The sequence below is a fragment of the Punica granatum genome, chromosome 1 (assembly GCF_007655135.1).
Source record: "Punica granatum isolate Tunisia-2019 chromosome 1, ASM765513v2, whole genome shotgun sequence".
In the NCBI taxonomy this organism is placed as follows: Eukaryota; Viridiplantae; Streptophyta; class Magnoliopsida; order Myrtales; family Lythraceae; genus Punica; species Punica granatum.
The window spans coordinates 48163660-48176731 of record NC_045127.1 but is presented as its reverse complement, the minus strand read 5'-3'; the positions used below and the strand labels follow the sequence as shown (position 1 = coordinate 48176731).

Genomic DNA, 13072 nt, shown 5'->3' with positions numbered 1-13072 from the left:
CATGGATCCAAATAAAATAAATAAAATAAAAAAGGTGCCCAGATGATTGACATTCAACATATTGTTGAGGAGTAAAATGAGATAAATCACATATCGAGAAATAAAAAAGAAAATCCATGGATTAATATATAGTTTGGGTACCACCACTTATCAGCTTGAGTTTTTAAGTGGAAATGGGTCCTAGCCTGTATAAGCCTAAATGGAAATTTAATATAATATCAGAGCTCGGGGTTACGCGTATGCGTGCCTAGGCGCGGGCGCGTGTGCGCACCCACACCACGCCAGGCCCACTATGTCCGAGTGCAGCCAACGTGCGCCTCGTGTTAGTCCCCCCTCGCCCGAGCACGGAAGATGAGTCCGGATTGAGGTCAATTGCTGAGGGGGGTGTTTAAAGACACATGATAACGTGTAGGTAAAAATAAATCACACATTGCATGTGAGAACGGGTGTTGAGGATATTAATCCTACATAGAAAAGATGAATCAAAATTCATTGATTTATATGAGACTTGGCTATTACCACTTATCAGCTTGAGTTTTTAAGTGAAAATGAGCTAGAGCTCGTATAAGCCCAATGAAAATTTAATACACACTCGGGCGAGGGGGGTCGCGTTGACCTACGAGCCGAGCTTCTATTTTCGGACTCGGACTTCACTGGCGTGCGTCCCAGGATCTTTACCATGGGCTCTGATACCATCTTAAATTCTACTGGACTTACATGGGCTTGTACTCAACTTTCAACTTAAAAACTCGAGCCGATAAGTTATGAGACTCAATCTCATATAAACTATTTTATTTTCTTTTTATGTTTCCGATGTGGGATTAATTTTTTCCAATTGATTTTTATATTCTCAATACATATATTTATTATATCAGCCGGCCGGTGCCCCCCCCCCCCCCCCCCCCCCCCCCCCCCCCCCCCCACAAAAAAAAGAATTAATATTAGCAACATGGCGATCAATTTAATGGAAAGAACAGAGCTTTCACTTTTCTCTATAAGTTGGCCACTCTGTAAGCCCCCAAGCAACAAACAAAGTTAGGAAGTGGGTGCGTGAGAGAGCGCCCCTCCGGTGGTGAGAGTGGTTTGATCTCCACCCATAGGTAATTTCTTACATAGTTTCTTTTTAATTGTGTACATCAAAATTAATTGTGAATATCATCTATACCATAATATTGATCCAGTCGATCTATGTAACAATTTTCATTTAATTTCTTGAAAAAAAAAATTCTATGAAACGCTAGTCATTTGTTTGGATTGAGGAAAAGGGATGAGGCCGGGGGAAGATTTTGTACTAGTGCAAAACACTATCCACTTTGTCTGTTTCCATCTTCAATTAGAGTTTGTGCAAATTATTCTTTTTAACCTTTTTTTCTGAAAGATTAGGCATACGATCACGTTGCCGGAATTGTCATTGTCATGGAGGTTCAAGTAAGGTACAACAAATTGGTGAAACCATCATCCCCGACCCCGTCTCACCTTCGAAAGTTGAAGTTGTCCTTCATAGATCAGCATCAGGGTCCTTACTACCCGGGAATAATCTTTTACTATAATGCGGCCCCTGGTGAAGCCGAAAGTGCTTCGACGAGGGTCCGTCGACTCGAAGAATCACTTGCAGAGACACTGACCATATTCTACCCTCTAGCAGGGAGAAACGGTGAAGAGGGTGACAACTTTGTGGTTACCTGCAATGACCAAGGTGTCCAGTTTGTGGAAACCAAAGTTAATTGCAGGCTCGATGAGCATCTTCTCGATGGGGTAGCCAGCGGCTCCGACATGCTCCTCACTCGGCCAATGGTTTCGACCAGAGAAGTGAGGAGCTCCCTACCCCTGCTTGTTGTTCAAGTCAATGTGTTTGAGTGCGGTAGCTTAGCTGTCAGCGTGCAATTTCTTCATGCCGTCAGCGATATGAGTTCCATATCCAAGTTCATCAATGCGTGGGCTACAACATCTCGTGAGGGCATTACGAAGGTAATCACCCGGCCGAGCTTTGATACTGGAAGCCTATTTCCGATCAAGGAGGAACCTGAAGAATCATTTCCACTGCCGATGGAGGTTGAAGGGGATCAAAAACTGGTATTGAAAAGATTCGTATTCAATGCCGAAGCATTATCAGATTTGAGAGCCAAGATAATGGCTACCTTCGATTCACAGGGCAAAGGAAGTGATCTCCATAAGAAGAGGCCTTCAAGAGTGGAGCTCGTAACAGCCCTCATAAGTAGGGTTTTGATTAGTATAGATCAAGCGAAAACGGGACAACTGAGACCTATGGTATTAGTTCACTCCGTAAACTTTCACACGAAAACACAGATCCCGATACCGGAGAACGCACATGGTAACTTGTTTGTGGAGTATTGCAGCTCTCCGCTCTTGCCCAAGGAAGACAGTGATTTAGGGTTATTGTGTACACTGTTTGATTGGCTCAGAAATGGACTGAAGAACTTTGTCGGTCAGCTTGGCAAAGTAAAAGATCCCGAGGAGCTTAGGTTCAAAGTGGCTGCAGCACAAGAAAAGTTGGGTGAGCTCATGTCAACAGAAGATGCGAAGAATTTAATTCTGTTCACAAGTTGGTGTAATTTCCCCGTATATGATGTCGATTTTGGTTGGGGGGCGCCGGGCTTGGCCAGTGCATCGAAATTCTACGTAGAATTGATCTTTTTTATGGATACTAAAAGTGGAGATGGAATCGAGGCCTGGGTGACCTTGGAGGAAGACAAGATGTACAGGTTCGAGCGCGATTTAGATATCTTAACATATGCAAAGCGATACTGATTAATTATGCCCAGAAAGAGGACAGATATCGTGTTGGTGATATCCAGCCAAGTTTCTTCATTTATTTTGTGTTCTTGCCATCTGTCATCCGGGTTTTAGAGTTCTCAATATATGTCTGTTTATGCATCTTGCTATCTTTTGTGTGGTTTGTAATTCGTTGGTGTTTAATTATTTGAGTTCGTATCACTTCTAATGATCCGTTGGTCTTGTTTCTTTCTTGATTTGCAAGTGTATGTATGTTATTCCATTAAAAAAAAATGTGAAGACAGTTGAAAGAAAAAGTATAATATAGTGGCACACGTTTTCACTTAGTAACTAAGAGGATGAACCATGGAGGGTCATTAAACTTGTTATCCAAACTATAAAATTTTGACTATGTTCAATGGGTGAAATTTTACGTAATATCAAAATGGGTTATACTTTCATATTTACACGTGGGTGCACTATTTAACGTTGCTTGTCCGATTGATACACGAGTGAATGTTGAAAATGGTTCAGGTCCATGCGTCCTCCGACACATGAAGCCGTGAGTGTTGAGATTGGTTTGGGTCCATAAATCCGACTGACACATGAGGCCCATGAATATTAGTGATTTAGGTCCACGAGTCCTGACAAGTGATGGGTGTCTTGAGGATGGTAAGTCTCCTACCGGAAAAATAGAAAGAAAACATTGTGTCTTTGAGAAATTGAATATCATCTCCCTACTTGTTTAGAAAATCAAACTTAACTTAATTTCGCTTCACTTTACTTTTTCCTTAATTCAACAATACAATCATTACATTTTCATTTTTTTTCAATTCTTTCTCATTTTTTGATATATTATTACAATAACTTTTAATACTAAATTCTCTCAATTATTCAATATTTTTTTTTCTCAATTCAACAATACAATCATTACTTTTTTGTCATCTTCTTTAAATTCTCTCACATACTTTTTCTAATTATTTTTGTCTTCAGTTTCTTAAATCAAACTAATTAAAACTAAATCAAATTAAGTTAAACTTGACTTCGTTACCAAATGCAATATAATAGCTCGAACTTTTAAGTTGAATATAGGTGTTGAGGTTGGAGATGGACCAAATAGACCCAACGAAAATTTACACAAACAAGCTATAAAAGTTATTCACCATGCTAATAAGTGCGTTTTCAAAATTCGAACTTGTGTTTTTTTAAGTTGACGGTGCTTACTCAATTAATAGCTGGTTAGTACTTATTAGGGAAAATAACACCACATAACACATAATTTTACTGGTTTCCGCATTGTAGTACAAATTCAAATAATCTCATGATACAGCACGAGAGTTTATTTTTTGCCACACAGCACGCCGTTGGCATTTCGTCAAAAAATGGACGGTATGCTGACATGTCGACTTTTTCTAGAATAATTTTGTACATATGAAAATTTGAGGGACCTAAACCCAATTAAATAAAATTATAGGAAAAAAAAAAGAGGAGGAAGGGCAGGGATCGAAAACCCACTTAAACTTCTAATAAACTAATATTTATTTGTGTTTTTCTCAATCGGTGGTAAAATAAAATATTGTCTGAAAATGCTGCTGTAGAATTCTTTACAGGTGGATTAAATTTAAAACGGATCAGTGTAATTCCTCCTTTATTTTATTGTTTTCCAATCCAGCACAGACGATAGATACATATATATATATATATATATGTATGTATGTATGTATATTCATATTATAGATTTGAAGGGGGAAATAAAAGCCACATGATTGGGGTGGTGGAAGAGCAAGATTCCAGTTGGACCCGTATTCGATCTTCCATGCCTGATGCCTGTCCCCCTTCAATTTTTGCATGGGCACGACAGCAATGTGTCATTGCATTGCTGGCTCCCTTCTGTCCCATTGTGATTTACCCCTGAGAGCCGGTTGTAGCCGGTTTAATTTTTAGAAGTCGACCCACGCAATTTAAATCACGCCGTCCCCAGCCCCAACAACCCCCACCCCCAAGTACCAACCAAAACCACAAAAAAACCACCCCCGGCCAAAAGAAATAAGAAGGAAAATTTAAAAACATCAGAGTCGAAGGATGTCAGGAATTGACCACGTCGCCTACTGCGACCACACTCCCAAACGAGACTGTTGATGATGTCAAATGTTGCTAACAACTGAGGCTTCGAGCTATTTAAGAGAGTTCGGACTGTCGCTGGCAGCTGCCACACGCCGACTGACATCACCTCATTTATGGATGTATAAGTTGCTCACAACGACCACACCTCTTGCACTACTAGAATTTGCTCCAATACCAGCGAATTTTACCTAAGGGAATGTTACATCGGTAAAAATCCGCCAGTAATCCCTCTTGCACTAATAGAATGTGCTCCAATATTGAGGGATCGTTCCCATGGTAATCTCTTAAATTCTAGTAGTGTTCTCTTCTCCATTTCGAAAAGAAAGAGGTGGAGATTGGAGTGATGGGATTTCCATCGCCGGCCCCCACCCTGCTCACAAGGTCGCCCTTCGAAATAGAGAAGAAAGAAGGGAGATCAGAACAATACCGGTGGGTTTGAATCCCGTGAAAATTGAATATCCCTATCTTGTTTTTGGGGTAGGCCAAGACTTGTGATTGGATATTAAAACCAAATTACCATGATGTCCTTATATTAGTTTAAGAATGTATTTAAACTTTTTCCAAATAATTAAGTACTTTTAATAATTAAAATTGCTCACAATACTTAAATATCAGTTTACTTACCAAAAGAATACAACATAATAAACTTTTATTTTCAAAATAAAATAACTTCAGATTTTTTTTTAAAAGGAGACTAACCAGATTCAAGAAGGAAAGAGAGGGCGGTGGTGATCGGCGTCAAGCCCCACAGCCCCATAAATCGTCATTTCCCATATTCTCTCATAGAAAGAGAATGAGGGGAGGCAAATCAGAATTGTGGTGGTCCGACGTCGACCACTATTGCCCCGATCGAGGTCGCCGATCAGTAGAGCAATCATTGGTGACCTCGATTGGCGCCCAGTGTTGGGCCACCACAGACCTTATCTACTCTCTCTCTCTCTCTCTCTCTGTCTCTCTCTCTCTCTCTCTCTCTCTCTCTCTCTCTCAGAGAGAACATAGGAAGGACAATTTCTGGGGTGGTTGCGCTCGACACCAGCCACCATCACTCCAGGCGAGGTCGTCGGTGACTTTTGGGTTTGTTAGCGACCTCGTCGGGGGCGGTAGTGGTCAGTGTTCGGGGCCCCCACTATCCTCCCTAGCTTTGACCGTTAAAACAAAAAACAAAATAAAAAAACAGTTTTGGAATATTTGAAATGGGGGCAGGGGGCTTTTTTGTCTTTTTAGTATCTCAATTCACCCTTAAGCCATCCTCGAGTTGGGATTAGCTCCCTAATTGTTATATCCCGATGAATCCCAAATCTAATTCATATCCTACTGGCACCAAACATGGGTTTAGGCTTTTAGAAATTCTATCATACCCCATATCCCTACAACCAAACGTGGCCTAAGAAGTCACTTATAATCTACGAAATGTAAAAGATGATGTAACAAGTAATATAATAAATTTGTCATATAATGAGTGTAACAAATCTTCCCTATAATAAAAGATATGGCGTTAATCCCATGTTTTAAGTTAATCCCATATTTTAGAAATTCCAATTTTGCCCTTCCTCGTTAGAAATTATGTCGTTTGATTCCTGCCCCCGAAAATTTCCTACAATGCTCGCTTGTCAAGCGATCGGTCATCCTATTTGCCTCCTTCTGCCTACTCCGGTCACCCTCCTTCTGATGCCCCGATTCCTTGCCTCGCACCGATTGCTTCGTTTATCTTCCTTTCATTGTCCAACGCCCTTTCAGCGCCGCTCCCTCCTACTATTTGCATCAGTGCTTTCACCACAATCAAGTAGCTAACCAATTGGTTTCAGTTTTTAACAATAACATTCCTATCTCGCCGACCCTCCTGCCTCTTCCTATCTATTGTCCTCGTGCTTGACCTCCCTCGCCAGCCCGTTGCATTGAATTGCCTTCTATGTCGCCAAATAGCTTCAACGCTTCCTATGAACGATGTACCTACTCCTTCCATTCGTGCCTCAAAGGTTAGAGGATTTTGGTTGAAACCTCAACTTATCGTTTGAGGTGTATTGTATTATATTATATAGATTTGTACAACGTGTATAGATGGAAAGAAATAATTACATGATTATAATACAATATCTATACAAGGAAAACTAAGATGTGGAATCATTATTTTCTCTATTACTCCCCGCAAGCTTAACGGAGAGTTCTCCACGTGAAGTTTGGATTGAAAGCAGAGAAGCGCGCAGAAGACAGTCCCTTAGTAAGACCATCAACAAGCTTATCATCAAAACTGACAAACTAAATACGTAGCTGGCCTCGCATGAAACACTCCCGAACAAAGTGATAATCTATCTCAATGTGCTTTGTTCGAGTGTGAAAGACCGAATTCGCAATGAGATAGATCGCTGAGATGTTATCACACCAACGTGTCGGAGGTCGGCGCTGCGAAAATCCCAACTCCCGAAGTAACGACTGGAGCCAAATTATCTCTGTAGTAATATTAGCAAGACTCTTGTATATGGATTTCGTGCTAGAACAAGCTACCATGCGTTGTTTCTTAGAGCTCCAGGAGATCGGATTAGAGCCAAGAAAAATAACGAAGTCACTAACAGACCGTCGATTATCAGGATTTTCGGCCGAGTTAGCACCAAAAAAACCATGAAGTGTCGAAATGGAGTCCAGTTGGAGATGAAGCCCGTAGGTAATGTACCTTTGAGGTGCCGGATAATTCGCTTGCCTGCAAGCCAGTGAATCACGGAGGGCTTATGCATGATTTGACAGTCTTGATTAACCGCATAAGCAATGTCTGGTCTAGTCATATAAAGTATGCCATAAGATAAATGACATGTTGGCTAAAGATAACAAAAATAGTAAAAATTATATGATAATGGTTATATTCTCAAATTTAATGAAACTATCCTCAATTTTTCAAATACAAAAGTCACATGAAATTTTGAAAGGATAATGATATCAGTTAAGTTGGAAATGTAATTTAATTTAATAACATAATCTTTCTATGCTTGCATATTTACTCTTCAGTGCAATTTAAATGCTCATATGTTAATAGATACCGAAATTTTTATCATAGATTGTTTATATATTGTTGATAGATAGATTATGTTAGAATCGGATATTCCGTGAATAATTGTGAAATTCAAAAGCAATTAATAAAATTAAGTTAAAATTTTCATTCTAATTATTCATCGATTGATCCGTTTGACCCTAACAGGGCGGGGAAGTTGTGCCCAATGAAAGAAGGGGATGTTACCAAAAAAAAAATGAAAGTAGACCCTCTACACTAGTAAATTAAATTAATATCAATAGTTTTCATTTTTTTTTCAAAAAGGGAAGTCTATTAATTCAAATTAAATGCCAACACTAATGGCATGGTCCATAAACACCGATCTGGGACTGGACTTACTCAAACTGCCATACAATATAGTATTCGCCATCCCCTTGGGAGGTCTGTCAAAATACAATATAAAATCATCAGAAGAGTGCCTAGCATATCGCCCAGAAAGTTAGCTATCCCATTAGCTTCCCGGTAGATATGTCTAGACCTAAACCTTGGCCGCTTTTCAAAAACAAAGGGCATTAGGCCACCATGATCATCAATAACCCCCCACGAATTCAAAACCCATTTGGCATCCAATCTACAGTAAGAGATTGAATGTCGAAATCCTGAACCACGATGAAACCGTCACGAAATCCCTAGAGCTCTGTTATAAGGCTGTAGTTCCCAACTATCTACAAATATAATGGTTAATGTTGCATTTGATTTCATTTGCATTTGATTTCATAGTAGGATTTTAAAATCAGATTTTGATTTCGAAAAAAGAGTGATATAAAATGAAATCCACCATTTGACTTTGTATGAGTTATGTTGTTTTGTTGTGAAAAAAAAAGTGATATAAATGGGGTTTACTCTTTGACTTTGTATGAATTATTTTATTTTGTAATGAGTATAGTTAAATTAGAATTGTGATTATAAAATAACACTCACAAATCAAATAAGGCATAAAGTTTCCCAACTGAATCAGGATTTATCCGGCGGGAGAAGAAAAGGCAACTAACTTTCCGGAGTTTGATGACTCGGCAAGCGTTCCAAGTTATCAATGTTTGGTACTTGTTATTTTCAATGACATATTAATATGATTGGTAGAAGCGAACTGATCTCTTCGGAATCCATCGTTAATATTTTCCTGTTGAGAGAATGAAGAAGGATTGCTCTGTAAAGCGAATGAGACTAGAATGAGCTGGTTCATTGTAAGTTACCATTCAATAAGATTCAAAATTGAATCAATCAGACATGACTGCTCCAGTTTGATTTCGCAGTTAAAATCATAAAAATTTTAACTTTAATTTTATCTCAACACACTACACAATAAAAATATACATTTTCCAAGTAAAAAATTTGAACTTTAACTTTAACTCAATACATTACTCAATCATTTGTCATTTTTCACAATTAAAATCAAAATTACTTTAACTCTGAAACCAAACGCACCACGTATCGATAGAATTCAAACTTGGATCAATGAGACATATTTCGTGAAACGTGAATATTACGAAGTATTCATTCAAAGTTGGATTATAGATGTCAAATCAATCAATCAAATCAAACGCTAGCCTTTGATGCACTAAAACTTCTAATTAATTAGTATAACAATTGATAATACTTTTTAATGACCAATATGTGTTCACGATTATTAATAAATAGAGTACAAGAAATATCTTTATCAAGGGTAAATATATATATATATATATATATATATATATATAAAGTTGTTACCCGTATAATAAATAGGGTCAAAATAGTAATTTTCTAAATAATATAAGACCATAAAAGTAAATCGATTGACTTTTTCACAATAAATTATTTCTTATTAATTAAATATAAAATTATTAAAATAAATTATGTAAGAGATTAATGAGATGATTTAAAATATATCAACTTATTGCAATATAAAAAATAAAAAAATGTCAAATATTAACGAGATAATTTAAAATAATTCATATATCTTATATCATTTCTTATTATAATATATCAACATATTTCAACATATAAAAATTAAATATTTGATATAAGGGTGTCATAAAATTTCATATTTAAAAAATGTGAAATCAAGTTTGTGTAAGTATGTAATATAGAACGATTAATTAAATATAGAATGTATAATAATTGAAACCGTTAATTGAAAATATTTATGGAAACATTAAAAATTAGTCTAATTTTATTAATTGATTATCATATGAAAATTAAGATCAATATTGACCGTTAATTGAAAATATTTATGGAAACATTAAAAATTAGTCTAATTTTATTAATTGATTATCATATGAAACTTAAGATCAATATTGAAAATATTTTGTTGTGTTAAGAGGTAAGTATATATTTCAAAATTCAAACTAATTGTTGTAAGAAATGATATATATATCGGTGTGTATATTAAAATGAACATACACACACATATATATATATATTGAATGCAAATTATAAAAATAAAATAAAAATTAAGCTTTAAACTAAGAAAATCTTAAACGATGTTTAACAAAAAGATGAATCAAACCTTTATCCTAATTACAAAACTTAATATATGCAACAAATCTATACTAACAATATATATATAAAAATATGACACATATTTATTGAAATAATTAGTTTTGAATTATTATTATTATTTACTTATTCTAATTTATAACATAAATAATTGAAGGTTATTATTTGTAAATTGAAATTAATAATTAGAAATTATTATTATTTTCAATAAGAAAAAAATATATATACACCAAAAGATATATGAAAACGAATCCATACAATGCATGGGACAAAAAAGCTAGTATAGAGAAACAATTATAACATTTGCCTTTAAAATTCTTGTTTTGACAAATACAATATAAGTCTCTTATGTGAATTTTCTCCGTCTCTAATAAATCTACATCACAATTACTATTAGTAAATAAATTCCTTTTGTCTCTAAAAAATAACTTTTGCAAATATACAGTAGAGTCATATTGAAAATATGTCCTTAAATCTTTTTTTAAAACAAACGATTTATTTACTTCTAAATCTAATCTTATTTACCATTAATATATATTCTTTTAGAAGTAAAATACCATTGTCTCCACATCTAATTCTTATTTGCCTTCAATGTAATAAATTTTATCTAAAAAGCAATTGAAAAAATGATGAAAATTTGATGGACTATTTTTATCCAAACAAAAAAAATTGAAAATAAATTATAAAATATTCAAATTACTCTCTATCTAAGCAGAAATATCATTTATTTATTTTATAGGTATAAATTACGTTTATTCCATATATTAAATTAAATAATAATAGTAAACTATTATTTATTGTGTATATTATGTCATTTATTGTGTTTATATGATTTTTTATTATATAAATTTTGGATAATTAAACAATCTTCAAACTACCAGCATGAGAAAAAAAAGATGACAATATATATATCAATATATGCGCAACGTTTGATTTACTATTATATGTACATATTAATAATTTTATTATCTTTAAATAATTATATATGTAAAAATATATTTATAGAGACTTGACATTTTTTATTATGAGATATAAAATGTAATTCAATTGAAAAATGCATTGGTGGTGAAATAATAAAGACACGAGAACAAAAATATTGTGCTAGAGACCAAAGGTACGATAGGGTTCAATGTACAATATAAAGATATAAGAGAGATCATACTCAAATATAATTGGCATAATTTACTTTTGAAAAAACTATATAGAGACAATTACAATAGTCCTGAATAATAAATTTAGTAGCAAAATTTGTTGTTATATCTCCTTAGACAAATTTAATTATCACTAATAGTAGTAATTAGTATCTTTTTTTTTTGGTTAATTTGCCTCTATTAATATGAAGCAACGGAGGCAAATGCAGTAGTTTATTCATTTCCTTTTTATACTTTTTAAAGCAAATAAATATATATTAACAACATATTTCACTGTCTCTAATAGAATTTTTTTTTTATAGTGTTGGTGATGTTAAATTTTGACGTGGCTATGTCTCTCCAACCCCCAAAGGCGACGCCCACCAGACTGACCTCTCAAAAGCCGGAATCATTCTTTTCGGTGTGCACCGGCCTGAAATATAGAAGTTCAATCGAGTTCCGACCAATTTAGATTCGAGTTAAATTTGCTAATTAAACTCTTCAATTATGAATTTTCTCTAGTTACGACTCCTTGCATAAAAAAGAGAACCAATTAGTGATTGTTAGATCGTGTTTCATGGGCATTCTGGTGATGCATTCCATCTGTACACAAAAGTCTTGACTCGATCGAGCGCAGCGGAAAGATACACCAAATTATAACCAAATATTATATCCACCCCATGAATGTAATATTGTTTCCAACCAAAAGCCTTATATAGTGCGATAGCATTACATGGTATGTTTGCACGACCTGTCAACACAAAAATGTACGTACTATCGATCAAATTATGAAACAGGCACATATAACTTGTTCGTACAAATCATTTACACGAGATAACTCTTCAAGGATATATACTATCATGGGTCTCACAATGTTTGGTTGCCTGTCATCGCTCATCGGGAGCTATCAAAGCTCTTAATTTTATATTTGCAGAAATTCTGTAAATTACATACTCGCTCGTCTAATGGATCTTTGTGTGTAAAAACTAACGAAAATATGTCGCGGGCTGAAAATATTAAGTCCGGTTCGAAGTTTCTTATTTCTTAAGATTATAATTAAATAATTCAAAACATATACACAATCATGTAGAAAATTTTTGAAGTTGCTTCTCCAGTTTTTTACATTTGAACATTACAAAACTAATTATGAAACTCATCCAAAATTAATTTGCATTTATCCTATAAATTATCTAGAAATTACTTACAGATTCTCAATGATTCAAGGAATAATTAAAATGATAATTTATTTATTTATTTTTAAAAAATTAGAACTTGAATAGTGGATCATGAAAATCCTTTACGCATTTTAATATCCCCCGGTTGGGAAAAGGCCGTTTGGCAAATAGTAAGGAATGATAGATTTGATCCAATTCTTAGAAATTTATTATAATCCAAAACAATGTGATATGCTCGTGAATATCAAGTATTTATTGAAGGGATGAATTTTAATTGAAAGCGTGATTGAGGTCTAATGCGTTTTTCCATATATATATCTGTGTGTGTGTGTGTGTTGGGAATCGGATTTATGGACCCGGAACAAAATGGGCTCAGCCCACATGGGCAAGGC

At 35.0% G+C, this 13072-nt stretch overlaps 1 protein-coding gene across 1 annotated transcript; it reads left to right on the top strand.

The window, feature by feature from the left end:
• Nucleotides 1–940: 940 nt before the first annotated feature.
• Nucleotides 941–2982, top strand: LOC116208047 (acetyl-CoA-benzylalcohol acetyltransferase-like). The gene is made up of 2 exons (XM_031544809.1): nucleotides 941–1100; nucleotides 1384–2982. Exon 2 carries the CDS (start codon nucleotides 1417–1419, stop codon nucleotides 2767–2769), a length of 1353 nt encoding a protein of 450 aa, XP_031400669.1. The 5' UTR covers nucleotides 941–1100; nucleotides 1384–1416; the 3' UTR covers nucleotides 2770–2982.
• The last annotated feature ends 10090 nt before the right edge of the window (nucleotides 2983–13072 follow it).

What these genes read in the sequence shown, in the direction of transcription:
- LOC116208047 (XM_031544809.1), top strand. Translation starts at nt 1,417, where the DNA reads ATGGAGGTTCAAGTAAGGTACAACAAATTGGTGAAACCATCATCCCCG.